The sequence below is a fragment of the Haliotis cracherodii genome, unplaced genomic scaffold, assembly GCF_022045235.1.
Source record: "Haliotis cracherodii isolate W230 unplaced genomic scaffold, xgHalCrac1.p SCAF_10, whole genome shotgun sequence".
NCBI classification, from domain to species: domain Eukaryota; kingdom Metazoa; phylum Mollusca; class Gastropoda; order Lepetellida; family Haliotidae; genus Haliotis; species Haliotis cracherodii.
In genome coordinates, this window is record NW_027266265.1 from 49469906 (window position 1) to 49484811 (window position 14906).

At 40.2% G+C, this 14906-nt stretch overlaps 1 protein-coding gene across 1 annotated transcript in view; it reads left to right on the forward strand.

Moving 5' to 3' along the window:
- Positions 1–14351, forward strand: part of LOC139451873 (GLIPR1-like protein 1) — a 35323-nt gene extending 20972 nt beyond the window's left edge. The window contains exons 2-7 of the mRNA XM_071233171.1: positions 223–355; positions 2073–2179; positions 4443–4555; positions 6172–6260; positions 6908–7027; positions 13361–14351. Coding sequence (XP_071089272.1) covers positions 223–355; positions 2073–2179; positions 4443–4555; positions 6172–6260; positions 6908–7027; positions 13361–13365 — 567 coding nt within the window. The 3' untranslated portion in view covers positions 13366–14351. The remainder of the gene's footprint in view (positions 1–222; positions 356–2072; positions 2180–4442; positions 4556–6171; positions 6261–6907; positions 7028–13360) is intronic.
- The last annotated feature ends 555 nt before the right edge of the window (positions 14352–14906 follow it).

The following is a 14906-nucleotide window of genomic DNA, read 5'->3' on the forward strand; positions in this document are numbered from 1 at the left end:
TTATGAATGCTCTTGCAATGTATATGTCACGAGAATAACGTCCAATCGCTGGTAACATCAATATTGATATATTATGGTAATATAATACTCAAAGTAGTAGTAGTAGTAGTAGCAGCAGCAGCAGCAGCAGCAGTAGTAGTAGTAGTAGTAGCAGTGAGGAATGAACGATAATAGAGACAATTGGATAAAACTAATATGCATGTATTGTCAATCATTCTGTAGCTATGGCACTCTGGACTAGAAAGTTTGGCTCTGAACTGGACGGAGAAATGTCAGTGGCAGCACAACTGGAGGCGGCACCGAATCCCCGGCTTTGACTACAGATATGTCGGCGAAAACATGTATCTAACTCTCAGTAAGTATACAATATAGTCAAAGGCAAAATACTGTGATCATAAGAGAAGCATTAAAGAACCCATGAGCACGTGAATGGTGCTGACAAACCAAGAAACATAATCGGGGCGATCTGGGATGGGAACCCACGATCATAGATGCCTGGCGTGCCCAAGGGACGTAATTCTGCACAGCGAATTGCCGTGCCTCAGACGACTTGGCTGTCCATGACCTCAAATCTTAAGAAAGAAAATGAAGGATATCATTGGCCTGTGATGATTATATTATTGATCACAGTTAATTCTGTCTCTAAGAGCATCGTTTAGTCGTTTTAGTATAATTCCCTGTAGGTATATTCGAGGGTGGGAGGGGTGGTGGTATTTTAGCGTTTTATATTTGGAAGGGTGTGATGACAATAAAGCGACAAAACCCTTTCAATATCCAATAGAAATCTCTGCATGAAGCAGAGTCGATAGTACGATTCCGACTATATCATGAACATGTGTTCATGTGAGTCACTATCAAATAGTGATGATGCCAGGTGTTCGCGAAAAGGTGAGCGTATCCTGCCCCAACGGTGGCACCCTAAAAATACATGCAAAGGAAAGTCAATTGTTCACCTGAAAAAATATATGGTACAGGAATATATGGTGCAAGTCAAAATAGGGATTTGCATCGGACATCATTTTTGTCACTAATGCGTCAAATTTGGAATTGTCCACATCTCTACCATGATACGTTTTGAAAGCTTTACTGAGGCCTTGAATGTTGAAATCTTGATTAAACAACTTCTGAGAAAGGGTTGTAAAAGTTGAAATCTTGGAAGTATGACCATGAGTCACACTCAAAATTGCCGTCACTCAGAGAGGGAATTGAGCACGTGTGTCCGCCATAAGGACCTTCCTTAGCATCAGCACTAATGTTGCAGGCGAGATGGTCTCAGATATAAATCATTCACTGAATGTGTAAAATACTCTTGAGCAAAGTTTTAGGTGTGCCGTGTCTCTTTATCATCTGATGAGTACTCATAGAAAGGCGTAAGCGTTAAACCACTGTCATTACCTGATGGAAAAGAATTGTAATAAGCAAGGTAGCCTTGGATGTGTGACATTAAGTTACCATAAACATGTTCTCAAGATAAGGTCAGGGACAGGGTTCGGTTCCCAACATGAGCACAATGTTTAAGCACAATTGTAATAAGCAAGGTAGCATTGGCTGTGTGACGTTAAGTTATCATAAACATGTTCTCAAGATAAGGTCAGGGACAGGGTTCGGTTCCCAACATGAGCACAATGTTTAAGCACAATTGTAATAAGCATGGTTGCATTGGCTGTGTGACGTTAAGTTACCATAAACATGTTCTCAAGATAAAGTCAGGGACAGGGTTCGGTTCCCAACATGAGCACAATGTTTAAAACCCGTTACTGGTGTTCCCCTCCATGATATTGTTGGAATATTGATAAAATGGCGATGAAACTATACTCATGCACCAAGAGAAGGTACTTGTTTCGGCACAAGCCCTAGTAGAGTCAAACAAATCTGAGAATATTTAAAAAACTATGGTGACAATCTTAAGATTTGTTTTATCCCAAGGTTGCACGTGATGACATCTGTGTAATGTATAATTGTTGTCAACAATCTGGTCTTGTTCCACAATGCTGTCTTAGCATAACTATGTTGAAGTATGAAAGTTGTCGAACTGGGCCCTTCTTTGAAGTGTCACCTGTTGTGTATTGCAGCCTGGTTCTACACGACTAGAGCGCTGGATCAGTGGCATAACGAGAAGAAGTTCCTCACGCCTGAGCTGTCATGTAGGTCCAGGAGACAATGTGGTCACTATGTCCAGGTACGGGGAGTCCGGGTTAGAATTGGCCCCCAGCAACCCATGCTGGTCGTAAGAGGCCACTTAAATGAATCAGTTTGTCAGGAACGATAACTGGCTTGATCGTTTGTCGTCGAACCTCGATGGCGTCGAACTTTACTCATAATATCATCCACTAGTTTGTCTGGTCCCGACTCAATTTTTTGCCTCTGCTATGAACATTTCATAGGTGAAATATTACCGAGTCCAGTTTCACTCCATAAGCAAACAAAGCAAAGACCCTAAAAATGACTGCATATTTGAGTTATGCTGTCGTCAGTTTGAAACCTTTTAGTTTCAAACCGATTGCAGTAACTCCTGGACCATAAATATCTGGAACAAATGATTTGTGAACAATGCCGTATGATATAGATAACATCCCTGAATATTACAATGCATCTTTATAATATTTATATGTTCTTTCCAAGCATATGTCACAATGCGATACAATAGATCATCGGTGCCATTCGTCATATCCATTCAAGCCTGTAGACGACGACACGAACTGATGGAAAAAAAGCGACAGTTACGCTGATCGCCTAAAGGACACGTCATAAAGCACGTCCTTGCATGACTACCCTTTGAAGTTACGTTCGTTGTCCCAAATTGTCAAGTTACCTAATGACTCGAAACAGGTGCTGTGAAATGCTCGAAAGGACATCACTTAAGTCGTTTTGTCTCCCCCACGTCCTTGCTGAACTGATGCACTCCACGCCGTCATCTTGACAGAAATTCGTGTGGGAGACTAAATCATTAAGTTTATCCCTATACAGAAAAAAACTACATGGATCATCTACGTGCTCTTCATAAAATTTACACGTGGTTTCTGATGCTACATTACACTAGAATTCTCACATACTGAATATACCAGAAAAACGTAACATGACTTACATTCAAAACATAACGTTCTTAACGATTTACTTAGTTGATAAACTTACAGTCTAGTTCAACCTGATACAGCGTGCAATGCTAAAAACCAATAGGAACGTACAAAAAACGTTTTAAACTCAGCGAAGTGCATACTTGCAATCCCACTGCATACATTATTACTGTTACTTGTCACAATATGTAAAAGCCAGTTGACCCCCAGAAACAGAAATAAAGGCGTTGTCATCAACATAAGTGCAGCCTGGCGGGCCTTTAACCGTCAACAAATTATTAATTGACCGATTACAATTGGGTATCACCTCTCCGGACCAGCATCTTAATGATCTGGGCGATGGAGTAGCCTAGTGGTTAAAGCGTTCGCTCGTCACGCCGAAGGCCTGGTTTCGATTTCCCACATGGGTACAATGTGTGAAGCCCAATTCTGGTGTACCCTGCCGTGATATTGCTGGAATATTGCTTAAAACGGTGTAAAACCCAATTACAACCGATGAGACTGACGCCATGAAATTGATGTTTAGACAATGATAAAGTCAGAACAGATACAAGTATCTTTTAAGTGGACGTTTAAATGTATTTAGGAAAGAGGCAGGCTCCAGATAAGCAGGCAGAGAATTCCAAAGATCAGCTGTTACATGAGCAAATGATCTTCAGGTTAGAATTCTGAATAACAATTGTGCGTTCTGAGAGTGATCTCAAGGTACGTGCAGGCGATAGTCCTTCACCATATCACACAGGTATGTCGTAGCTGTGTCACATACACACTGATAAGAAAGGTAACTTTAAAGATGATCTTCTTCTGAATGGGAAGCCGCCACAGATCTCAGAGCTGCATGGCAATCCTTTGACGATCTGGCCGCTTCCTGGGCAGCAGTGTTCTGACCATTTGCAGGCACTTTATTATACAGTAATAAGGTCTCGACAGAAAAAGGGATCTCATGAGAGCTGCTCCAGACTTGTAACTGAGAAGGTTTCTTATGCTACTTATGCTTCTCAGATGATAGAGGGCGGTCGGGTAACCTAGTGGTTAAAGCGTTCGCTCGTCACGCTATAGACCCTGGTTCAATTCCCGACATGGGTACAATGTGTGAAGCCCATTTCTGGTGTTCCTTGTCGTGATATTGCTGGAATATTGCTAAAAGCGGCATAAAACCATACTCACTCACTCTCTCTAAGATGATAATAACACTTCCTGGCCACACCAAGGACGTGGTCGTCTATGCCGAGTGCGGCATCAAGATAGACGCCATGATTTTGACACTTTGGAAGAGGAGGGTAGGACGAGAAATAAAGTCTTTCAAATCTCACGAAAGATTCAAGGTGTCCATCAATTTTCATTTTTGATTTAATTTAATTTTCACAGATGGTGTGGTACAACACAGAAACCGTGGGATGTGCTGTGCGATACTGCGACCCTATGAAGTACTCTAGGTTTATTCGGGATGGCTTCTTCATGGTTTGTGATTACGGTCCTCTGTGAGTATATACCAGTACGTGTATATTGATAATGTCAACGGCGGATTTGTTTGGTGTTCTACGGAAGTTTATGAAATTCTAAGACTTGCGGATGTCGACCAAATTTCAAAGCCTCAGCCTAGGTGGTCGTTTTAGCTATTCTAAAGGATCGACTATAAAAACCGGAGCCCAGCCGTAATATGTCCGGCCCCAAACTGGGTCGCACCGAACACTTCACCATCTTCCAGAGCCGAACTTGGTTGGAAATTCTGACCCTGATCGTAGCGCCACCAGTGGTCTTTAGATTCCACCTCTCATATCACTTGCATTTGCTTCAAACGAAATGGCTGTTCCCGATTGATGATCAAGACATATATTGTAATAAAACGAAGTTCATCACATCACATTGGCACCCTGATTAATATGTGTCATCGCCCAGTTGACGGTACGCATCTTTCTCAAATCCTGCGGTCAACCGAAAATCAGCACGTTGAAATCCATATTGTTTACGAACCGGGTGTCGATTGCGTCACGCGATTTTGATTGGACCATGCAGAGACTCGTTAGTCCAGCCAAGATAAAACTCCATAATTGCAGCCTAGTTCGGCAAGGATGGAGACTGGACTTTTACAGTCAGCTAACCCCCTTGCCTCGGGAAAATGACACTCATAGATTGTTAACAGAAAAGGGCTCATGATCTCATGGCGCAGTGTAACATGAATACCCCACTCAGACACAGTATACTGACTCCGAGCTGATGTGTCCTTGTTTTATCTCCTTAATGTCGAGCGCCAGGCAGGGTAACAACAAGAACTATCTTTTGACGTCTTTTGAAATGCGTGGCCAGGTGACCGATCGATCTATGCACTAGTCAAAGGAGGCGGTTGGTTGGTAACAGAAACTGAGAAGAATAAATATGAGGGAAAATATGAGACACAAATACTGTCAGCACAGCGTACGAGAGTACGAGGGTCGTTCAATAAGTTTTGCAACTTCAATATAAGTCGCAGAATATCTTTTGCACTTTTATTTTTCAATATATTCTCCATTCACCTCAATACACTTATTCCATTTGTCCTTCAAGATTTTAATACCACTTTTATAGAAATCCGCAGACTGGCCCTCTAACCACGCCTCTGTGGCAGCCTTTATGTCCTCGTCATCCAGGAAGCGTCTTCCACGTAGGGCAGATTTCATTTGCCGGAACAGGAAATAGTCACTTGGGGCTAAGTCTGGGCTGTAGGATGGGTGATTTAACTGTTCGAATCCACATTCACATATGCGGCCTGTGCAATTTTCGACTTGTGATTCGGAGCGTTGTCATGCAAAAGTAGAAGACAACGTGTTAACACTCCACGGCGTTTCTGCGCAATAGAATCGAAACTGGTTATTCTCTGGTGTTGACGTTTCACATTATATTTGCACAGTGATCTTGAAGGGCTTACCCAACTGGGATGTCCTGCCACATTTAACTGACGCCTAGTAACTCAAGTTGTTGTAACACCCAACTGCCTGATTCACTAATCGTGTGAAAGAAAGTGAACGCGAGTCACAGGAAGGTGTTTTTCTAGTGTAGGAAATATTGGAAGGCTCGACATACTCTTTGTGTGACCATTCGGCGTGATTTGTTTTTCCAGGGGAAACACCCGTGGAGTTCCTCTGTTTAATAAGGGCGAACCGTGTTCACAGTGCCCCCCTGGTAGGGTCTGTGTCGACAAGCTATGCGGTGAGTGACGACGTTGTCTTAGAATGAATAAAAAAATGGAACTCTTCAGTGATAACTGTAAACTAACATACAACGCTGTAACATGTGATCATTCTCAGGTGTTGACATCCGGCATTATGAACTGTCGTGTCAATAAGACATGCCTATTTTCGAGAACACCTGGTGTCTTCACTGATCTTCAGTGACCAATGCATCTAAATTTTACTACTGTTTTGCCATTCACGGCCAATGGAATCTGTTTGGGCATATAATAGAGACTGGTTATTCTCTTGCGTTGACGTTTTATTTCGTAACCAATATTCACCTTTTAGTATGTTGAAGTGTAACCGAACATTAAGTACAAACGAGACTGTATTAGTCATGGTATATTCCGTTAACCTTACCACACTTACCACTTCTTGTAAGTCGTCTCACAGCTTAGATGGGTATTTCTGGATGAACATTCCACAAGGTCGAACATACGTAGAAAGATGAGTTGGCCGAAATGTTCATGAGCTACATTGGAAAGAGCAGTGGTTAAAACGTTCGCTCGTCGCGTCAACTCATTGTCGCCATATTGCTTGAATATTGCTTAAAACGGCGTAAAATCACTGACTCATTATGAGAATAGATTATATGGATGAATACATTCACACTTTCTTCTTAAGCCCTTCCGAACTGCAACAACATCTCCTGTCAAAATGGCGGCCAGCTGATCCAAGACGTCTGCATGTGCAACTGTACCAACACCGGATACGAAGGTGAAACATGCCAGACAAGACTATTCGGTGAGAAGGAAGGCCCTAGCGGCCACCCAGACAATGGAGAGAGTGCCGGTCTAAACATTGGTGGAGACTATTTAAACTGGGGAATGCCTGATAGTGGCGGGAGCTCCTTTGTTCATTCCTTGCTGAAGACGTCTGTTTGCATGTGCTCTGTTGTAGTTACCTTGTTTCTGTAAGGATGAATACCCAGCATGTACATCCTGGTGCCCTGTGCATGATGAGGCAACAATGTGCATGTTCTCGCTTTCCTTACCTCTTTTGATTTATGTCTGTAAAGAATCATTTTTATTTCAATATATTTTTCATGCTATGCTTACTTTACAATTTAAGTTTACTGTTTGAATTTGTGTTTGAGTTGTTAACCTACATGCAATATATTTGCATGTTCTAGCTTACAGTTAGTCATCTTGCAATTACAAACATAGGATAAGATAAGCTGTAAGCCTATATCCGGAGGATGAATAGTCAGGTGTAAACACCTTTCTTTGTGACAAACTCTCACTCAGAGAGTGTATACATTGTGTATTATAGCTAAAATGGATAAAATTATCATTAAAACCCTAAGAAATGAGCGGACCACTGTAACCTGATGATGCCCTCATATTGCTTGACGACGGGCCATTATCACGCCCGTTGTTAAGTGACGACATATTGATATATAAGGGTAACGCTACTTTCATTCTTTCATTAACTGCCCGACGAAGGAGGGCAGTTGCATTTGAAAAGACCGAGGGCTTCTGCAAATGACAATGCCCTGAAAAATAGCATTACCGTTATTATAGCTAAAATGGATTGAATTTGTTATCAAATGAAAAGAAACAACAATATCGGTTTTGAAACATTACTGCAATCAACACGAATGTCACTGACCCACTTTTACAAATATGGAAACGTCATAGAACAAACCAGATGACGTCACTGTTGAACGTGACGTCACCTATCACTATCCTATGACGTCACCTAACAACGAGGGTGATAATGGCCGTCGTCAAGCAATATGAGGGCATTATCAAGTTACAAGGGCCCGCTCATTTCTGATAACATGCGGGCGGTTTAATAATAATTCTATCCATTTTAGCTATAATAAAGGGTAACGCTATTTTCAGGGCATAATCATTTTGAGAAGCCCGAGGTCTTCCATTCACTGCCCGACGAAGGAGGGCGGTTGAAAAGCCCGAGGGCTTCTGCAAATGATAATGCCCTGAAAATCGTGTTACCGTTATAATAGCTGAAAGAGATGGAATTTGTTATCAAATAAAAAAAAACAACAATATCGGTTTTGAAACATTTACTGCAGCCCTCACGAATGTCAATGACCCACTTTTACAAATATGGAAACATCATAGAACAAACCAGATGACGTCATTATTGAACGTGACGTCACCTATCTCTATCCTATGACGTCACCCTACAACGGAATGACCTCGGGCTTCTGCAAATGATAATGCCCTCATGATAATACCGTTACCCTCATAGTAGGTCACATTTATCATATGTTATTGTGTAGGAAGAACGGTTCGTGGTATCATGACCCTCAAAATAATTTAACTGAAACTGTTGAGAACTATGTCGTCGTTACCGCATACATCGTCATTTACAGATTTCCTCAGTAGTCGGACGCAATTCAATTGTTGTCACTACGTATATATGATAAATTCATGGTCGTTTTGTAACCATTGTTATGATAACAAAGATGTAAATAACAATTTTGAAAATACCTCGGTGATAATGTACGTCAATCTGAGGACATAGACTCGATCTGTGTTTTGAATTTTGTTCTGTACGTAGTTTTAAGAAATACAAAAAACTCCCATTGACGTCAAAAACCAACAATGTCAGGAACACTTTTTGCACATCGATGTACCCGTCTGTGCAGGTAAATCTGCGCATATTAATTTTTTAAAGATGAATTTCAAAGATCTTTAAAGAAAAACGAACATCTTCCTTTTGACGATCTCTAAGGTGATACAGTTAAACCTCATACCATTTACACACGCTTGAAAGTCACATGAAAATCTGTGCAGGTTGCACTTTTCCGCCATGTTTTCATAGAAAACTAACATACAAAGTGTATTTAGACAACAAACGTATTTGATGAACTGTGATGCAGGATCCTAATATAATGTCAATTACCAAATCGTTTAAAAAATTCTCTTCAACTTTTAATAGAAAGGAACATTTCTTACAGTAACTGAACTGTGATGTGTACGTTCGTGTTTCATAAACATTTGTCCCTCAGTAGACATATTTGTGATGTAGTGCCATAAGCAATGATTACTTAAAAAACATTTCCCCTAAATGAAACGCCTTGTGATGTTAGGTGAAGTACGATTGAAAAAAGTGTCTTCTGATATAAGAGAAATCATAATATTATACTTTCCACGAATCAAACCCGCCAATGTTGTAGTTTTTATATGTATGTAGAGAATCGTTTGGTATCAATTTATTGTATTTGATGTTCAAACATATATGTCACACAAAAAGGAAACGTATATTTTGCAATTATTTTGGAATAGCGTTACAGTTGGTTTAGCCAAGATTACAAATGTTGTACTCACACCAATGCCCTAGTTTCACTCTTTTCACATGCCTTAGATTGTTGTACATTTAAAAGAGCTGTCGGTTATTGTCAGTGTTTCTATGACGCAATCACATCCTAGGATCTGCCGATCTTTTGACGGTGATAAAGTTTTGTTTATTTGTCATATTTAATGTTGTTTGTTTTCCTTGTTCTATAAACAGACTTGGATGTAATTAATTCGTCCATTCCGTACACACGAATACCGTACTGGTGTCCCAATCTTAGAGCAAAGTGATGCTATAATACTGTAGGGAGTGACTTTCAAGATGCTGGAATATGTCCTGACTATCCATCACCTACAACACGTTCAGCTGTCGTACTGGGGTGAAATGAGGTTAACGTTGCGTCCAAGATATTTAAACTCACGTTTATACATGTGTATATGTGTGTGCGTGTGTGTATATGTGTGAATGTGTGTGTGTGGCTGCTTGTACTAGTCCGAACTAAAGCCGAGATTTTAGTACAAGCCGACTGAGATACAATGGCGCAGTGTAACATGAATATCCCAGTCAGACACAGGTAAGGTGAGGTGAAATGGGGTTTAACGTCGCTTCCAATATTATTTCACTTATATAGCGACGTGCATGTACGTCTCAGACACAGTATACTGACCCCGAGTCCCTTAATGCCGAGCGCCAGGCAGGATAACAACAAGTATGATCTTTTAACGTCCTTTGGTATGGTATAAGTGTGTGAGATTCAGGGTCCATAAACACATACGTTTTTTAAGTACAGTACGGTAGCCGATTTAGTGACTGAACACAGCCTTTACACGTCCATTTTGTGTCAAACAATGCATGAAAACGCCCATTTTGTGACACCGTACATACTGTACATAGCAATTTTGTGACACCACACAGCCTGTGCACGCCCATTTTGTGACACCACACAGCCTCTACGCGTCAATTTTATGCCACCACACAGCCTGTACATGTCCATTTTGTGACACCACACAGCCTGTGCACGCCCATTTTGTGACACCACACAGCCTCTACGCGTCAATTTTATGCCACCACACAGCCTGTACATGTCCATTTTGTGACACAACACAGCCTGTGCACGCCCATTTTGTAACATCAAACAGCCTGTACATGTCCATTTTATGACAGCACATAGCCTGTTCACGCGCATTTTGTGACATCAAACAGCCTGTACACGCCCATTTTGTGACAGCACACAGCCTGTACACGTCAATATTGTGAAATCACACAACCTGTACATATCAATTTTATGACACCACACAGTCTGTACACGTCCATTTTGTGACACCACACATCCTATACATGTCAATTTTCTGACACCACACAACCTGTTAACGCCCATTTTGTGACACCACACATCCTATACATGTCAATTTTCTGACACCACACAACCTGTACATGTCCATTTTGTGACAGCACACAGCCTGTACACGCCCCTTTTGTGACAGCACACAGCCTGTACATGTCCATTTTGTGACACCACACAGCCTGTACACGCCCCTTTTGTGACAGCACACAGCCTGTACATGTCCATTTTATGACACCACACAGCCTGCGTACGCCCATTGTGTGACACCACACAGCCTGTAAATATCAATTTTGTGACACCACACATCCTGTACATATCAATTTTGTGACACCACACATCCTGTACATATCAATTTTGTGACACCACACAGCCTGTACACGCCCTTTTTGTGACAGCATACAGCCTGTACACGCACATGTTGTGACAGCACACATCCTGTTATCAAAATTGTGACAGAGCTGTCGGCCTGTATAAGTTCATAGTGTTCCCTGGTCGAATAATGTCATGAATGACTTGTAGAATATCAGAACGCTTAACCTGTAGTCAGTGTATGTCAGTAGAGAAAGAAAATGTATGACCTGTAGAATGTGAGGGTGAGTGTTCTGTAGAATATGAGAATGCATGACCTGTAGAATGTGAGGGTAAGTGTTCTTTAGAATATGAGAATGCGTGACCTGTAGAATGTGAAGGTGAGTGTTCTGTAGAATATGAGAATGCATGACCTGTAGAATGTGAGGGTGAGTGTTCTGTAGAATATGAGAATGCATGACCTGTAGAATGTGAGGGTGAGTGTGTGTTCTGTAGAACTTGAGAATGCATGACCCGTAGAATGTGAGAGTGCACGTTCTGCAGAATATGAGAATGCATGACCTGTAGAATGTGAGGGTGAGTGTGTGTTCTGTAGAATATGAGAATGCATGACCCGTAGAATGTGAGGGTGAGTGTTCTTTAGAATATGAGAATGCGTGACCTGTAGAATGTGAAGGTGAGTGTTCTGTAGAGTATGAGAATGCATGACCTGTAGAATGTGAAGGTGAGTGTTCTGTAGAATATGAGAATGCATGACCTGTAGAATGTGAGGGTGAGTGTTCTGCCGACCATGAGAATGCATGACCCGTAGAATGTGAGAGTGCAAGTTCTGTAGAAAATGAGAATGTATGACCTGTAGAATATGAGAATAAATGTTTTAGACTATGAAAATTAATGACCTGTAGGATGTGTGAAAGTTTTGTAGACTATCAGAATACATGATATGTTGAATGTCAGAGGGAATGTTCTGGAGGGAATGTAGTATGTCAGCTGCACACTCTGTAGTATGTCAGCTGCACTCTCTGTAGTATGTCAGCTGGACTCTCTGTAGTATGTAAGCTGCACACTCTGTAGTATGTCAGCTGCACACTCTGTAGTATATCAGCTGCACTCTCTGTAGTATGTCAGCTGCACACTCTGTAGTATGTCAGCTGCACAATCTGTAGTATGTCAGCTGCACATTCTGTAGTATGTCAGCTGCACAATCTGTAGTATGTCTGCTGCACACTCTGTAGTATGTCAGCTGCACTCTCTGTAGTATGTCAGCTGCACGCTCTGTGGTATGTCAGCTGCACACTCTGTAGTATATCAGCTGCACACTCTGTAGTACGTCAGCTGAACTCTCTATAGTATATCAGCTGCACTCTATGTAGTATATCAGCTGCACACTCTGTAGTACGTCAGCTGAACTCTCTATAGTATATCAGCTGCACTCTCTATAGTATATCAGCTGCACTCTCTGTAGTATGTCTGCTGCACACTCTGTAGTATATCAGCTGCACTCTCTATAGTATGTCAGCTGCTCTCTCTGTAGTATATCAGCTGCATACTCTGTAGTATATCAGCTGCACTCTCTGTAGTATATCAGCTGCACATTCTGTAGTATATGAGCTGCACACTCTGTAGTATGTCAGCTGCACACTCTGTAGTATGTCAGCTGCACTCTCTGTTAACAATTAACTAAAGTGGGCCGCTTTTATTTAATTTACGCAATACACGTATGTCAAAGTATCTGAAACTGGATGTTAGGTACAACATTAGGCAAGAAAAGATGGCTACTTACATTGATTTTGTTAGAAGGAATTATAGGTAACACATTTTACGGTTCTGTCATTAGATAAAGGGATATACAGTAATTTAGAGTAATGTCGATTTCACAATATAGTTATTCTTGTTATGATAAAGCATCGTATTTGTAATTGTCATTATTTTTCGAAGTAATGACTCCAGGGAAACTTGTCTTTGAGAAAGCTTCATGTAGAATAAGTATAGTCATTTGTGTATAGTAACGACCCATTGTATAGCATTCAGAGTTTACACGAACATGTACATGTCACTCAATCGCAATGAATTCTATTTGTATGCTTAAAACATCATCTATGTTTCAGTTACAGACGTTATATTTTGTATTTATATTTGTTTTCTTTATATTGTAGGTTAATGAACAACATAGAACCCAAAGTGATCACACGCATGAAGAAACTGATGTGAACAATTATCAATGATCACATATGATCAGAATCTATCATTCTTTCTCTTTTTAGTCAATATCATTCTGAATTCCTTCAACATTTACATTTTTCTTGCTTGGATTCTACAGTGACTTTAGAGCATTATTTTTCTCTCTGAGGTATCAATTCACAATAAGTTACTTCTAATTCTAGAAAACAGCATCCCTGCAAAACGGCGTTTCCGTAAAAGAACGTTTTGCTTTCCAGTCACGATGGACAGACCACTTACGCTATTGCTGGCAGCAAATGAAGGTTTCAAAAGAGCGAGTTGTCATTTTAGACTAATGAAATATTGCTGAGTAATATGTTTTAAAAAGAAACGGTCGTCAAAAGTGACGTCATTGCAAATTAAAATAGATCTCAGGATAAAAAACTATACCCATTCAACCTTACGCTAGATTGAATGTGTACTCGTTTATTACACTATTTATTTACCAATCCATACTGGATCCTTCCATTCTTCTGTCAACATATTCTTTGTGTTTGTATCAGTGTCATTGGCCATTTTGGCATTTTTGTTTTCAGTTGTTACCAGCTCCGCTTCACTTAATTTATGTCACCCTCTCATTGTGTCTGTGTTGTAATGTGCATTTACCTTGAATGTTTCTTGTCTAACAAATAAATAGTTTCGCTAAAAATCCATCCTTTGAGTCTGAAAGTTTAATTTGCTCAAATGTTGATCTTTACTTTCCAATGTAGAGCTATTAAATTCTATATTCTTTCAATGTGACGTTTTGCTTATTTTGTCAAGCAGAAACACCACATTGAAAGAATAAAGAAATACACAGCTCAATTCTGTCTTCATGAGAATGTTAAGATCAACATTCACAGGTGACTGTGCCTTTCTCAAGCAGTCACACATCACTGTTACCTGCGTCGAAACGTTGCATTGGAAGAATAAAGGCATTAAAATTCATATCAATTCTGTCTTCATTGATACTTCAGCTTCTAAATGCTGCTTTAATTCTAAATGTTGCTTGTGCGTCAACATCGTCCTGGATAATGATTGACAGTTTTTTATGAATATTTTGACAGCTTGTAAACATTTATAAAAATGTCAGTGCAGTCCGATTCGTTTAAACATTGATAACATGACTTACATTAACACAACAAAACTTTATTGCAAGTTAATATCGATCGAAAACACAACAATAAATCACACAAATAGATACATGTTTACACCGGATTAAATCACAGTTTTTGCTTACCACCTGTAATACAGTTCAGTGATCATGTCAATGATGCGTCGACTACGTCTTCAACGATTATGAAAGACTGTTTATCATTTATTCGTTAGTAGTTGCACAAATAATATTATTTAATGGATTAGACAAATGAAATCGTTTTTGTTTGGATTAATTGTTGCATATTTGTGCATCGTGTTAATCAAGACATTTAAAAAAATGGAAAATACATATTTATTATTTTAAAGATAATAATAAGAAGGTAAATGTTCTTCTATCGTCCTGAA